Source organism: Cucurbita pepo, chromosome 4, assembly GCF_057944985.1.
Source record: "Cucurbita pepo subsp. pepo isolate OVF chromosome 4, ASM5794498v1, whole genome shotgun sequence".
In the NCBI taxonomy this organism is placed as follows: Eukaryota; Viridiplantae; Streptophyta; class Magnoliopsida; order Cucurbitales; family Cucurbitaceae; genus Cucurbita; species Cucurbita pepo.
The window spans coordinates 13,884,676-13,899,510 of NC_141801.1; the positions used below are offsets into that span (position 1 = coordinate 13,884,676).

The following is a 14,835-nucleotide window of genomic DNA, read 5'->3' on the forward strand; positions in this document are numbered from 1 at the left end:
TATGCTCAAAGTGAATAACATCATACCATTGTGGAGGATGGTGATTCTTAACGTGGTATCAAAACCATGTCGAGGGGAGAATCATGGGTTTATAAGTATAAGGGAGTACACACATTAGCCATGAGAACTTATGCTCAAAGTAGACAATAACATGATTAGTTCAAGTACTCGGAAGTCCTCTAACAAAAATGAAACATTTGTCTTTGAGCAGTTCGTATAAAATGAATGTAGGGCAACAAGATCAATAAATTACATGTATCCCACTAAGCTACCTGAGTCGCAACCAGCAACTTGTTCAGGTCTTCAAGGTTTGTCTTCAGATTTTAATGTCATCACAACCAGATGACTATGCACTGCATGCCTGCAGACAACTAACTCATGTACATTTTCTTGCTTCTGTCCTTAGTTGACTGCATCCAAGATTCCAAATTAGCTCTTAATAAGTTGTTTTGAGAACGTGCAAAAGATGTCCAGCGACCTAGAGATGGGCTCTTACGGCAGACAGCATGTAGCATTAGTAACTTGGACATGGAATATCTAGGCCAGTTTGTGCAGTCCAATGTTCAGGTCAGATGAAATGGAAATAAGAAGTGGAAGAGAATGGGGCCAAACAGCTTTGAAGACACGTTTCTGATGAGCTTTAATTGATCGAGATGGCATGTGAGAATTATATCTGATATCAAAAACATGAATTACAGGATCTGCCGAACCAGATGTTAGGTGTAAACCATCAGGAGACCATGCCTGACTTATCAGAGCTGATTGAGATTCACTGCTTTCTTGTTTCCACCCAAAACCGTGGACTTCTTTCTTTTCCAATCTAATGTCAAATAACCGAAGTTGCTTCTCTGGACTCCTGCATAATAAAACCACCATTGAACATATTTATTAATTTAGGATTGAGTCCCATTCAGGAGAAGTATTTCACTATGGCATCTAATAAAAGTGTTTTTTTTTTTTTTTAAAGGAAAAAAATTCAATTGGTAACATATTTACATTTTAATAAGCAAGAAAAAACCATTGAGAAAGAAGCTATGCGTGTGTTCATAAACATTGAAGATAGTTGCAAAGAATGATAACTAAGAATTTTAGCAATAAATAGGCACTTCTCACCCTGTTTGGACCATGAACAAGTTAAAGTCACATGGATTTGGCAAGACACTCATACATTTAGTCTCTAGTTGATGCTTGAAGAGTACACTTCCTGCTTGAACATCAAAACCAAGGATTCTCTTGTCTGCACCAGCAGATAGTACGATCTGCTTCATCTGCATCCCAGAGACACCCATGACAGCTGAAGAGTGCATGTTTCGGTGCAAAAGCTCTGGTTTCCATGTGTTCTCTTTATCTTTCATATTCCATAGAGTGACAGCATGGTCACTGCCACCAGTAATGAACGGGACAGATTCCCAAGGCAAGAAACTAATGCTGTTGATAGTGCCTTTAACATGAGGCTTGTCCTCTAAGAAAGTCACACAGCCACTCTGTCAATAGATGTAAACACAGAAAAAACTGCCTCAAACTCTAATGTTATAAAATAATATTCTTTTGAGGAAACAGCATAGTTTTCAGCACCAATATATTGTATCACATGGAACCAAGGATGCTTAAAATAGAATGAGAAGCAACTTACCTCTTTAGTCCTATTGAAATTCAAGATTGATATTTGAGAGTCTCCACCATCAGCATTGTACACGGAAAATAGGCTGTTTCCCTCTGGATGCCATGCCATATCTTCCGGCCATCTCCTCTGCTTTTGAGACATACAATCAGTAGTACAAAGAAGAGAGGCAAATGACCTGGAAAAGGAAATGAGTGATGTGGGATGCAATAAACGAACTTTAGAATCCAATGTAGGACTTCATATCTAAGACCACTAAAAGGAGCACCACGGTACTAATATGCTTAGGTAATCAAAATAATATTTTCATTGACATCTAAGAGAAGTTGTCGGCTAGAGAAACTTTCTTTCAGGACAAAATAGACCAAAGAATGTTTTTGACAATAACCACAGTAAACTGTAAGCAATGAGATTAAAACCCATCATATTAAATTTATTGACTATATCATTGTAGAAAAGAATTGGCATTAAGCATTTTGGATAGGTAAGAAAGATTGAACTATAGCATATTTCCATCCGCCTTGTTCTTTCAACTACTAATATCATAATTAAAATTAGCCATAGTACGTAGAGAACCAAACAAGTACGTTCAACAATATAATAGTTTCCCGGATTTAACCAATTCTTTAGAACTCAAGGACATAGTCAACGGTTTAACCTTTTATCTAATATAAAATTAGTCAATAGTTTTTAGCCTATATTTTGAAAACAAAGATTCAGTTTTGCCATTACTTTCTGCCGAATCTTAAAACCTCAATAACCACAACTAACTAACAAATGCAGTTAAATAAAGTGAGTTTACATATTTAAAGATTGAAACAAAGGTTTTATTAGTCCCATCAATGGCATTTATTGAAATGTTTAAAGATTGAAACAAAGGTTTTATTAGTCCCAATATTCAGTTTGGATTTGTTTAAGCAGGTAGGAAAATAGGGGAGCAAGACGTACCCCTTGGACTGAACTTGCCACAAGTTGATCACTCCATCCAAAGCACTACAGAAGTCCCAACATCAAGCAGTTGTTAGATTCTTTGGTAATCCCAACGCTTACCATCTTGTACATTATGCATATGGCATTTGAAGCAGAGGTTTCATAACATGAAAAAATAATTCCTCCCAAATAAAACCATATTTTTCATTCATTTATCGTTTGTATCTCGTTAAAAAACAAGAAAAAAAATTCAATTAATATGTTGATAGGAATGCCATTAGGATGGAATTAGGAATATTATTCAAGTACTAAGAGTATATTGGTAATTATTTAGAGAAGTCATTATGGTGATTTGTCATAGATAAAGTGGGTTGGAAAGGAGGGTAAGCATTCATTTAGTTGGTTTAGGCTTGAGTGAGAGTGTTCGAGAGAGAGCGTCTGCATACCTCGAATTACTTTAACTATCTTGTAATTCAGTTATCTTTAATATTTCAATATATTTGGGTTCTATCAAATCTTATATATGTGCATTTGCACTCTTTCAGATACATCTACATTTATATTCATTCTAATATAACAATACCTGGTAACAAAAAGCTGGTCATTAATTGGACATGGAGCAAGGCTTCTCAGTTTTCTCTTGTGCTGACTAGAAAAATAATAACTAGCATTGCATTGGGCGGTCAACGGAGAAGAGCTGCTACGTACTAATGCAATCAATTCTTTGTGAACTTTTTGCTCTAACATAGACAAAACAAACGTCATGAGCCCAAAAAAGGGAGGGAGAGGATCTGTGTTGTTGCATACTACTTCCTCAGAAACCAATGGAGTAGCCTGTAAAAGGATAGCACTTAAACAGAGGGTTGAAGCATTACCAAACTTTCTTTTTCTTCTATTACTTTGATCTTCAAGAACTCTCCCGGTAGAAGAAGGGATACAAGGTTTGTCTTGTTCAGCCACAATGGCAAGATTAGAGTGATTGAGAACTGAAGGGCTGTGACTGGAACTAATAAATCGTTTTGCTTCGGAACCTAACAGCATTCAAGTAAGAACATCGGAGATAGTTGGAATTATAGCAATAGCAAAATGCTGTGTAAATTAACTAGGAAGATTATATAACAACCCCCATTTGCATGAATAGGACTGGGTGATCTCGGCTCAACCTTCACACATTTGAATCCACAATCCTGAGAAGTTATTGATGGCAAAGTATGACGTGGACCTCGAAAGCGGGCCAACATAGATTCAGATTCCTGTAACCGCTTCTCTGCTTCCTCTAGCTGTAGAAGTTTTCCGAATGCATATGAACTAATAATCTCTTTTTCAAATATATTTCACAAGACCTAATAAGAAAGCTTGTCCAATGTGCACTAAAATTAAATGAATATAGCATTTCAGCGTTCATTTCTGATATATAGTAGATAGAAAAGAACCTGTCCAGAATTTCAAACTAAAGTTGGATAGTGTTTAGCGTTCTTGACATTGTTGCGGATCGGGTGTAATTACTACGAAGATGGAATGTGATATGAAAATTAATAGTGAAAGGTAGAGAAAAGGAAAAGTAAAAACCTGACGAGTGTAGTAGGAAATACGCTGCTGGAGATGGTGGACTTCACGAGTACGATGATCGACTAGAGCCACCAGTGCCGCCTCTTGCTCGTCAGCGGTGTAGTTGCATTCATCTGCTTCTGCCGCATCCATTTCAGGCGAGTGGGCACACCAGAGCTCCTCCAATCTGGGTTTCTTCACAGGCTGGGTCATTCCTATTTCCTCTTCTGTTCGCCCTACGCTTTTCCCGCCACCGCCTAGAGAACCAAATTTTATCTTTATAACACCGCGGCTACCCTTTTATTTTAGTTCTAAAACATTGGGGGTTGGGATTTGTTAAAAAGATTATTGAACTTATCAAGATTATATATATTTAATTAAAATGGTAAATTACAAATTCGGCCTCCGAAAAATAAAACATTAAATAATTCCCTTTAGTTTCATAAAATCACATAAAAGAGAGCTCCGGCCTTAAAATATGCAATTGAAAATAGAGGCAAAAATCTAAATTTGAAAATAATATTAACTAAAGTGTAACTTTTTTTTCCAAACTATTAGACCAAATTTATATGAGATCTCTCCTGAAGGCTTAATTCACAAGCATGCAAGTAAATCAGGTGAAGATATCATCAAGAAGCAAACAAATTCAAATTCATAATGCTATAAACATGATATTGGTTGATCGGCTGAGGAAAGCACCAAGTCTGCTTATTCCGCTAAAACAGTGCATTCTAGTAAGCAAAACACGAGTATGGTTAATAACAAATTTAGAATGTAGATTACATATTAATTTGTCTCAATATTTACACGTTTCAATATTGACGGGACAAAAACAAAGTTACACATCTCACTAAAGTACATGGTCCTGAGCGAGTCGTGTAGTCCTGGGAACTACATACATAGAATGTCTCGCACGGGTTCTCAAACATGAAATCACCAGCCAACTAGAGTAACCAATACCAAGCTACAACCAAACCACCCGATATCCATACGAAGTCGATGCAGTTCAACCATCAAATCGGGTCTCCAACTCCACACGTTGGCCATTCAATGCCTTTCTAAATGTGAGGCAACGAATAAGAGCAATGTCAAGCAACGAGATCCACTTCATCAGGGTGTGGGGGAACCACATCTAGCCTCAGCATGCTCCTATATTGATCTGGAATAGCTGCTCCTGCTTGCAGGCACAGCTCTACAACAGCAGGAACTTTGCCGTAAAATCTTTTCAACTTGTTATCCAAAGGAGGCCCCTTCAAATCTCTGACATGCCATACATGATTTGGACCCACAATATCGTCTATCGTTGCCTCCTGCCATGCATGCAACCCGTTGCGAGACTGATGCTTTGAAGCTCGACATATTCTCACCTTATGCCCCTTAGGACCAACCTGGACCTCGGGGCAGTATCCACATGTCTGCACCCTATACTTTTCCATTATTTTCTTTGCTCCGGATACCATTTCAACCCACGAGTTTAGTGTCATGATGCTTAACTTCCTTAACTCCTTGTTCTCTTCATGTTGTTGGTCCAATGTGTTACTAATTTTCCATGAGAATGAACACCTGCTGCCTCCTTCATGTTCTATCCCATGATCAGGCTTTTCAGAAACGCCTGTTTTCACCTCGTTCGTTTCCTTCACCGACTCGAAATCTACAATTCTCCCTTCAATACTGTACACAGGTTTTGTTCGTCTTTTAGAAGGGTATTTCTCAAGATCAACACCAGCTTGGATGCAAAGCTCCAATAGAGCAGGTATCCTTGGTATCACATACCTCTCCTCGTGCCCAACTCTTGGTTTCCCTACACGATCATAAAGATGGTAACACTTGGGGAAAAAGACCACGTCTTGAGCTCCTCCCTTTCTCCAAACGTGAGTAGCACTTCGAAGTCCACTCTTTGGACCAGTGCAAGTTCTAATTTCATGACCTACATGTCCAATATGAACCTCGAAGCAAAACCTAAGGGGAACAAGCATCAGCAAGTTAATTAGCCAACAACGATGGGGGAGATTGTATAAGTTACAACACTGCACTTAAAACATGGTACACACTTTAATAAATTTATGTAACGGCACAAGCCCGCCGCTAGTAGATATTGTCCTTTTTGGGCTTTCCCTTTCAGGCTTCCCCTCAAGGCTTTAAAACGCGCCTTTTAGAGTTACACAGCGGAACCAGTGCTCATCCAGATACTGTCCTCTTTCAGCTTTCCCTTCCGGGCTTCCCCTCAAGGTTTTTTTTTGGACTTTCCCTTATAGGCTTCCCCATGACACGTATGCTAGAGAAAGGTTTCCACACTCTTCTTATAAATAAAGGGTGTTTCGTTCTCCTTCCTAACCAACATGGGATACCACAATTTATGAGTTTGCTTCAACAGCTCAAATGGTGGGTGTGGTGAAGGGTTAAGTTCCCAATGGATAATATGCATCCTAGTAAAATACAGACCCTAGAGAATAGCTGAACTTAGCACAAACAAAGTTGTTTAGCCTTCCTTTCCAACCAAACATGGTACCTCAAATTAAAACTCACTGTCCTCTAAACCAAATTAACCAGACAACCATATTAACTCACTGTCCTCTAAACAAAGTTCTCTAGGCAAGGGGTCCTTTCAACTCCTATTAACCACTAGTTACCCAATAGTCCTTGCAAATATAATTATAGTTCAGGGTAGGCAAGGGATAAGAAGGATCACTCAGACATAGTGGAGAATACGTAAAGGATAGAAATTATACAACAGGCACCTGCATCTTTGAATGGGAATGACCTCCAAGAGTTTTGATATGCCGAAGCGGAGGGAGTTCCAAGCTAGGTACACATTTTGAGCTACATCGACAAGATCAGGCACCAGCAATCCATTGTCGGGGGGGTCTTCGAGCATCCTACAAGGCTGCGCATTTCTGGCTTCTCTCTCCTCTTTTGCTCTTCGAATCAAAAGCTTCATAGGAGTGGGAAACGGTTTTCTGTCGGACTTCCGCTCACGGGGTCTGGGCAAATCTACATATGAGGGATCAGGAGCGTCAGGAAGTTCAAATTTCTCTGCCGTCTGGGTGAACTCGAAGGATCGGTGAAATTGATTCAGAGGAATAAGTGGACCCCTTTGGACGAACGCGCTGGTCTGTCGCAGCATTCGAGAGTTTGGGACGAATTCGTGACTCACTGCAAGTGCGAACCCCAAGCGGACCGGAAACGAGGTAGTGAAGGAGAAATTCGTAGGATGGGGCGACAAAAGGAGGAAGGCCCAACCAATAAACTCGTAAATGGGGCACTAGTCTGTTTGGGAGCTTAGGAAAGGCCCAACCAATAAACTCTTCGTCTGTTTGGGAGCTTAGGAAAGGCCCAACCAATAAACTCTTCGTCTGTTTGGGAGCTTAGGAAGGCCCAACCAATAAACTCTTCGTCTGTTTGGGAGCTTAGGAAGGCCCAACCAATAAACTCTTCGTCTGTTTGGGAGCTTAGAAAAGGCCTAACCAATAAACTCTTCGTCTGTTTGGGAGCTTAGGAAAGGCCCAACCAATAAACTCTGTTTGGGAGCTTAGGAAAGGCCCAACCAATAAAGTCTGTTTCGGAGCTTAGGAAAGGCCCAACCAATAAACTCTTCGTCTATTTGTGAGCTTAGGAAAGACCCAAATGATACTAAACGGGCCTAATGTAACCGGTAACAACCGTAAGAGAAAGACGGCGGTCGGAATGGGGTGAAAGGAAAAGGCAGCATCTTCAACGCGAAGAAAAGTACAATTGGAAATCGACTTTTGTAGCAACCTTTCCTTTTTCTGCTTTTGCTTTCTGGAAAATTTAAAATAGAACAGAAAATAAAGAATCCAGAGCTTTGATGATCAATCTTTCTTTCCCACCCAACTTTTGAAAACCCATAAACGAAGTTTGCGAAAGAAGGCCGCTCTTTCATTTCCTGCACGGAGCTTTATGTGTCATCTTTCCACTCATCGGTCCATACAAAATGGAGGCAAATTCAACTGAGAGGGCAGGATTGATGCAATGGGGTTATAAATGTGGTGGGATTTGGGTGATGAGTTGAGTACTGATGGATAAGTTGAAGTTTGGGAGAGATGGATTGAGGGGATTGCCTCCTGGGTTCCGATTTCAGCCGACGGAAGAAGAGCTTGTGTTTGAGTATCTAAAATGCAAGGTATTCTCCTGCGCCTTGCCTGCTTCCATCATTCCAGAGGTCAATGTTTGCCACTTCGATCCTTGGGAGGTTCCAGGTGAGATTTGTTTCACTGCATTTAGGGCGTTGTGTTGACTTAAAAGTGATGATGGATAAATAATGCATGCAGGTGGGGATTGGGAGGTGGAACAGAGGTGCACATACTTGTTCACCAACAAGGAAGAAACAGGAAAGAAGAATGGAAGATGGGTGTGGACTCCGAGTGGGTACTGGAAGGCCAAACCCAAAGGGCGTGAAAGGAGAATAGTAAGCTCCAGTAGTAGCAGTCAGAGCGTGAGTGTGGGGATGAAGAAGACTCTGGTTTTCTACGCCAATAATAGGAACAGAGGTGGGAGTAGGACGGGGTGGGTTATGCATCAGTATCGCCTCATCGCCACTCACCCTCAAACTCATACTCCAACTGTATTGAATAACATGAACAAGTGGGCTATTTGCCGCATCTTTCGGAGGAAACTCCAATCCAATAGATATAATCATCATCTGCAACTCCAATATTATTCTATGTCTACGAACCATTCCGACGGCAACGCCTCCGCCTCCCCCGCCCCCTCCACCACCTCATCCTCTTCCAGTACTTCCACCACTTTCTTCGCCAGCTCTGTCCAACAAAACTCTGACGATGATTTTTCTGCTTCTTAATTATATTTATTTATATATATTTCATACTTCTTTTTTGTTTCCAATCTGTATTAAGATATTACCTATTTAAATGAACTATTTTCAACAAAAGTTAACTACCCTATTTATTCATTAGATTAGGTATGGATCCGCCCATAAACCATATTTACATTCCCTTTAATCAACTTATCATTAACATTAAGCCAACTTTAATTATTCATGTATTATATATTAAAAATAATAACTAATTTAAATAAACCTATATCAACTAGCAAGTATTAATATCATTTTTATTAAACCAACTTATTATGATATTTAATAGCAAATAACTTTATTTGAATATTTAATTTATATCAACAAATAACACCCAACTAAAATAAATTTGTAAACATATTTTTTTTTTTGTCAAATAAAAATATTTTATCTTCAAGAAGTTAAATAACATCTAATTAAAATTTGAATTTTAACAAGATATACACTGTAATAAAAGAATAAATTAATATGATATATATAAGAGTTGTAAAGTAATTGAGATGATGATATAATGAGCAAGAGTTGTAAAGTAGCAAAACAAAAAAAGTTGGGGAAGATGAGGAATAAAATTGGTAAACGTTTTGTAAAACGAATAAAATTAGTCTCTTTAAAAAAATTGGTAAACGTTTTGATTTTCTTTTTCCCCAATTCTCCTAAACGTTTATACATATACTGCGCTTCCGGGGTTATTTCGTCTTTTCGGCAGTTAAACGTCTTTGTTGAACTCTAAAAAAAAAAAAGTAAAAAAAATGCCAAAAGACGAAATAGCCCCTGAAGCACAAGGAAGAAATGGTCCCCAGCGGGAGTTGTCCACGTGATTGTAAAAAGAATTATAAATTAGCTATTCATGTTTTGTTTTTGGAAATTAAAATGAGAAAATGAATGTTCGGTGAGGAGGAGGAATCCCAAGTTTGAAGAGCAGCCCTGTGTGAGGTTGGAGATCGAGGCGCTGTCGAAAGCAAAGGAAGAGCTTCACAATTCCCGGCAAATCGTAGGTCCAGATGATTACCATCCCGTACTTGACCGCCTTGACCACCTATTTTAGCTATGGTCTCCTCTTCGTCTTTGGTCAATTCCGCGATTTTTTCAGAAAGATTTTTGATTGGTGGAACTCTAGCAATCTTCAGGTCCGCGCCGGCGCCAATCTCCCATCCCTGATTTCTCTTTTTCCTATTCTCAATGCGCATCCCTTCCCTAATTCTTCCTCTTCCTTCCGCAGGGCTACGCTCCGATCTGCTTAGGACTCGAGGATTTTTACATCCGTCGCCTTTATCTTCGCATTCAAGTATGCATTTCAGTTTTTAATTCACCTTCTGGAATAACATTTCTTGCTGTTTCTTTGTTTTTTAAGTTTCAAATTGTCCATTTTGCCTGCTTCGCTTTCCCTCTCGCACATTCTTTCTATTAACAATCTTGTTAAGCCGCACTGCAGTGCATGAAATCTTGATTACTCTACTTACTGCTCATCATCTTGAGTTCAAATATTTTATTATAAAAACTGGACCTCCTTCATCATGATTCCAACTACAATCCAATAGCTCGATATATTTCCAGTTAACGTTCAAGAATTCTTACGTATTTCGCTTCCATCAATTACGAGGAGCCTCATTTTATCCATATTCTTGTACTTTTTTTTTTCGAGCAGGACTGTTTTGGAAGACCTATAGCAAGCGCGCCAGATGCTTGGATTGATGTGGTTGAGCGTTACTCCAATGACTATAACAAGACGCTGAAGTTTGTCTCTGATGAACCCCCTACGGGCTGCTACATTGCCTCTTTTCATTTTGTTAGATTGGATTCGAGCTATGCTTTGGAATTTTGACAATAACTCTTCAATACATTTACCATACAGGCGAACCACAAATGTCTCAAGGTGTCTGAACCTGGGATCGTACAATTACCTAGGTTTTGCCGCTGCGGATGAATATTGCACACCTCGTGTGATTGAATCATTAAAAAGGTTCTCTCCAAGCACCTGTAGTGCTCGTGCTGATGGAGGTAACTGGAAATAATAAAATTTTGCATCATGTTTCTACGCTGGCGTCTAGAATGTACTAATTCTCTATTTTGATCTTAGGAACCACTTCATTGCATGAAGAGTTGGAGGTATGTGTGGCTAACTTTGTTGGAAAGCCGGCTGCTCTAGTGTTTGGTATGGGCTATGCAACAAACTCTGCCATTCTCCCAGTCCTAATAGGGAAGGTAAACGGACAGATACAAATTGAAATTTTCCTCTTGAATGTTAAATTAGACGTGTTTGAAACTATGACCATTTGTTCAACTGCAGGGGGGGCTAATTATTAGCGATTCATTGAATCATAATTCAATAGTTAATGGTGCTCGGGGTTCAGGAGCTACAGTTCGTGTTTTTCAACATAATAGTAAGTGGTATAGAACCTCCATTGTTTCTTCCGATAATTGTAATTTCTGGTCAATGTAACAACTCTAATTTTTTGACTCACCTTTCCCCCACTTTTAGCTCCATCACATTTGGATAAAGTTCTGAGGGAGCAAATTGCGGATGGACAACCTAGGTCACACAGGCCATGGAAGAAGATAATTGTCGTAGTGGAAGGCATATACAGCATGGAAGGGGAAATATGCAAACTCCCAGAAATTGTTGCCATTTGCAAAAAATATAAAGTAATCTTCCAAGAATTATTCAATCAGACCATGAATGCTGTCCTCTGGACTAAGATTTCCCTAATCCAAGAACATATTCTTAATTGCCGTATGACTTCTTGAGATGAAAAAAAAAAAAACAAAAAACAAAAAACAAAAAGATAGCGAAGCATTGACGATATTCATTATCTGCTTTTAGCTTTTCATTTTGCTTTTTATTTTTAGGCCTATGTCTATTTGGATGAGGCTCACAGCATTGGAGCAGTTGGAAAAACAGGCAGAGGTGTCTGTGAACTTTTAGGAGTGGACACAGCTGATGTAGATATCATGATGGGAACTTTTACAAAATCATTTGGATCATGTGGAGGCTACATTGCAGGATCTAAGGTTCAATTTTTTTCTATTAAATACATACTTTTAACACTAAACAAGCGGAATCTATAATATTGTTAAATAAAATTAGTTGACAAAGTAGTTCTTGAAGACTCCAGCAGTATTTGTTTCATATTTTTAATTCTTACTGTTTATCACAACTGAATTGGTCTTTTATCCCTCTATATTTTTGTGCCACCCAGAGTTTACAGTTAACTAATTGGCATTTGTACTATGTTATTCCTCAGTAGGCCAGTTTGTCTAGTAGACCTCTTATTGGAAATATCAGGTTGTTGAACTTTTTTCTCTTCGGGCAATCTTTTCCAGTTTGCTTATCTCATGTATACAAGCAGTCAGATAGGAACCAATCCTTTTTTAACATATCAGTTTGTTTAGTTCTTGGCTTTTTCTTCCAACTATTTTTTGCATTAACTTCTTAAAGTTTTATTTTGCAGCATAAAGCATTCAATTGATGAATTCATCAAATATAGTATTTGCCTTGTCATTTCAGGAACTTATAAAATATCTCAAGTACACTTGTCCTGCTCACCTTTATGCTACATCTATATCACCACCGAGTGCTCAGCAAATCATTTCTTCAATTAAAGTTATTCTTGGAGAGGATGGTTCTAGTAGAGGTTATTATAGTTTTTGTCCATAGCTTCATAATATTAAAGTGTGTTCATGTTGTCCTTAAACTAAAGGTTTCTGGTTTATAAACAAATTATTCATTTTCCTGACTAAACAGGTGCTCAGAAACTTGCTAGGATACGTGAAAACAGTAACTTTTTTAGGTCTGAGCTACAGAAAATGGGATTTGAAGTTCTAGGAGATGATGATTCTCCTGTAATGCCTATAATGCTTTACAACCCTGCAAAAATTCCTGCCTTCTCTAGGGAATGCCTCAAGCAGAATGTAAGTACATGATGTGGCTAGCAGCCTGATCGTTTTATCCATTGTAGAAGTTCTCCATGTTTTCTAAAGGTGAGTATGATGTTACTTTGCTTGTGGTTGGACAGGTTGCGGTTGTCACTGTTGCTTTTCCAGCTACACCTCTTCTTCTGGCAAGGGCTCGCATTTGCATATCTGCATCGCATACGAAGGATGACCTCCTTGAAGCCTTAGAGGTCAGCCTTTATTTTGGTTATTGTAATTTTTTACTTTACCATTTTTACCATGGTTAATTCTTCTTCCGTTTTTTCATATTCAAATTGTATGTCTCAGTTGAACAAAATGCTGAACTTTACAATATTTGTGCCTACCTGATTTAAAAGTGTCATCATAATAAAGAATAATTGAAGCAGCAAAATAAAGGCATTTACTTGATTTAAAAGTGTCGTCATAATAAAGAGTAAATGAAGCATCAAAATAAAGCGTTTTTTAGTTATTTAAGACAACTATCTTGTGGAAGGAAATTAGTGAGAAAAAAATGACCTAGTGACAAAAAAGAGCCTATCCTATTATTTAATACAGTTTGCTGCTGCCTCATCGGATATTTCGTTAAATCATAGTTCCAAATTGTAGATGAAAGCTACAGTTGATGAATTGCTTGTTCATTATGATTATCATTGTTTCTTGGTTGAGAACATTGTTCTTTCGATTCCATTTGATAAATTTCACCCTTTCGGTTACTGTATGAGAGGTATTAGTTTTTGTTACACGCGCACTCAACACCAACACCCCCCACCCCCCCCCCCCCCCCCCCCCCCCCCCCCCCACTTTTCTTTTTGGAAGTATATGACCTTAAGGTTGAATTGTAAGGTGAAAAGCTAGAAAATTTTAAATCATGTTGATGTAGTCATCATGCTTCTTAGATCTTTTACTATCCTGAGGCGGCAAATTTTTTGTTCAAGAGTTGAGTGATTCTTCAGAATTTTGTTGACTTTTTGGATTTGATGTGTTGTCAGTTGAATTAAATGATAACCGCAGTTTCTTTCTTTCTTTCTTTCATTATGATTATTTTTTCTTTTTTCAATGTTTGACAGGTTATCAGTCGAGTTGGTGATTTGATTGGTATAAAGTACTTCCCCGCGGAGGCCCAGAAGCAGGAGCACGAAAAAGATCCTCATAAGGTAGATTAGAAAGAAAGGAAAAAGAAAGGAAAAAGAAAGGAAACGGAGTCGAGAAGAAATTGTTTTTATGTGTTTGATTAATGTTAGTAGCAGGAGGTTGTTGTGAAGGCAGCTCCTCACATACTTGTCCAAGCAGGGGAGGGGAAGGTAGAGACCACTTGGTTGTGAATAGTGGAATTTTTTCGAATCTGTCTCTCTTGAAGTTTGTCCCCATATGTGACATGCCATCTTCATGAATTTTGGTATATCAATGCTACGAGATTACCTGATTGCAAATGATTTAGATTTCTGACTTTTGTTTCTTGTGATTATTTTTCCTGAATGTTCTCTCATGTACGGTTACTATCATTGATTTTCCTTTTTCCCTTTTTGTAGTTATTTCCAAGAAAATAAGATTGAAACCTTATTATTAATAAACATCGACGGAATTTGATTGGTTCCCAATAAAATGGAGACTAAGAGGATCGGTTAATCTGGGAGTAACGAGAATGGTGTGGCATTCTATTTCGAGTGAACTCTGCTAATATATTTAGAATACATAATGCAGAGCAGAGCAGAGAAGAGCAGGGGGAAGGCTCCCAAAGGTTGTTCTGTTATGTCCTCCTCGGTGAGCATATCGTTTAGCCGGGAAAATGTACTCAACCAAACATCTACTGACTCCAACTAGTTGAATTCGGGAAATGAAACTCATCCCCTTGCACCAAGGGGATTGGCTTAAGATCTTCAGCAAACCAAAAACTGGCCTGAATCTACTGCTGGTCTTCAAAGTGTAACTAATATAGATTGTAGCTCGACCTCTTCATCTCTCTGGGAGATGGAGACTAGCAGCATTGTTTGGT

At 38.6% G+C, this 14,835-nt stretch overlaps 4 protein-coding genes across 5 annotated transcripts; 2 read left to right on the plus strand and 2 right to left on the minus strand.

Moving 5' to 3' along the window:
• Positions 1 to 96: 96 nt before the first annotated feature.
• LOC111792354 (uncharacterized) lies at positions 97 to 4,397 on the minus strand. The gene is made up of 8 exons (XM_023673757.2): positions 4,121 to 4,397; positions 3,675 to 3,831; positions 3,427 to 3,582; positions 3,135 to 3,291; positions 2,570 to 2,614; positions 1,634 to 1,799; positions 1,114 to 1,484; positions 97 to 856 (listed from the first exon to the last, which is right to left on the minus strand). Exons 1-8 carry the CDS (start codon positions 4,310 to 4,312, stop codon positions 538 to 540), a joined length of 1,563 nt encoding a protein of 520 aa, XP_023529525.2. The 5' UTR covers positions 4,313 to 4,397; the 3' UTR covers positions 97 to 537.
• A 457-nt stretch (positions 4,398 to 4,854) lies between these two features.
• Positions 4,855 to 7,326, minus strand: APO3 (APO RNA-binding protein (DUF794)). Of its 2 annotated transcripts, none has more exons than XM_023675888.2 (2): positions 6,829 to 7,326; positions 4,855 to 6,058 (listed from the first exon to the last, which is right to left on the minus strand). In XM_023675888.2, the coding sequence occupies exons 1-2, from the start codon at positions 7,221 to 7,223 to the stop codon at positions 5,188 to 5,190; spliced, it is 1,266 nt and encodes a 421-aa protein (XP_023531656.2). In that variant the 5' UTR covers positions 7,224 to 7,326; the 3' UTR covers positions 4,855 to 5,187. The 2 variants fall into 2 exon arrangements, with proteins under 2 accessions (XP_023531656.2, XP_023531657.2); XM_023675889.2 differs by having other exon boundaries at positions 6,838 to 7,324.
• A 360-nt stretch (positions 7,327 to 7,686) lies between these two features.
• On the plus strand, positions 7,687 to 9,008 carry LOC111793832 (NAC domain-containing protein 83). The gene is made up of 2 exons (XM_023675890.2): positions 7,687 to 8,316; positions 8,389 to 9,008. The coding sequence occupies exons 1-2, from the start codon at positions 8,136 to 8,138 to the stop codon at positions 8,916 to 8,918; spliced, it is 711 nt and encodes a 236-aa protein (XP_023531658.2). The 5' UTR covers positions 7,687 to 8,135; the 3' UTR covers positions 8,919 to 9,008.
• A 778-nt stretch (positions 9,009 to 9,786) lies between these two features.
• LOC111793311 (long chain base biosynthesis protein 2a) lies at positions 9,787 to 14,279 on the plus strand. The gene is made up of 12 exons (XM_023675146.2): positions 9,787 to 10,057; positions 10,150 to 10,215; positions 10,576 to 10,664; positions 10,783 to 10,928; positions 11,008 to 11,132; positions 11,218 to 11,311; positions 11,410 to 11,573; positions 11,778 to 11,939; positions 12,436 to 12,562; positions 12,673 to 12,839; positions 12,944 to 13,051; positions 13,910 to 14,279. The coding sequence occupies exons 1-12, from the start codon at positions 9,932 to 9,934 to the stop codon at positions 14,003 to 14,005; spliced, it is 1,470 nt and encodes a 489-aa protein (XP_023530914.1). The 5' UTR covers positions 9,787 to 9,931; the 3' UTR covers positions 14,006 to 14,279.
• The last annotated feature ends 556 nt before the right edge of the window (positions 14,280 to 14,835 follow it).

Bases quoted from the DNA above. Each gene is read 5' to 3' on its own strand.
- LOC111792354 (XM_023673757.2), bottom strand. From the start codon at position 4,312: ATGACCCAGCCTGTGAAGAAACCCAGATTGGAGGAGCTCTGGTGTGCC. The intron at 1,800-2,569 runs GTACGTCTTGCT...TTCCTTTTCCAG, and splicing joins TGGCAAGTTCAGTCCAAGGG to GTCATTTGCCTCTCTTCTTT. The intron at 857-1,113 runs GTGAGAAGTGCC...TTTATTATGCAG, and splicing joins TTGTTCATGGTCCAAACAGG to GAGTCCAGAGAAGCAACTTC.
- APO3 (XM_023675888.2), bottom strand. From the start codon at position 7,223: ATGCTGCGACAGACCAGCGCGTTCGTCCAAAGGGGTCCACTTATTCCT. The intron at 6,059-6,828 runs GTATAATTTCTA...TGTTCCCCTTAG, and splicing joins CAAAGATGCAGGTGCCTGTT to GTTTTGCTTCGAGGTTCATA.
- LOC111793832 (XM_023675890.2), top strand. From the start codon at position 8,136: ATGGATAAGTTGAAGTTTGGGAGAGATGGATTGAGGGGATTGCCTCCT. The intron at 8,317-8,388 runs GTGAGATTTGTT...TAATGCATGCAG, and splicing joins CGATCCTTGGGAGGTTCCAG to GTGGGGATTGGGAGGTGGAA.
- LOC111793311 (XM_023675146.2), top strand. From the start codon at position 9,932: ATGATTACCATCCCGTACTTGACCGCCTTGACCACCTATTTTAGCTAT. The intron at 10,216-10,575 runs GTATGCATTTCA...TTTTTCGAGCAG, and splicing joins GCCTTTATCTTCGCATTCAA to GACTGTTTTGGAAGACCTAT. The intron at 12,563-12,672 runs GTTATTATAGTT...CTGACTAAACAG, and splicing joins AGAGGATGGTTCTAGTAGAG to GTGCTCAGAAACTTGCTAGG.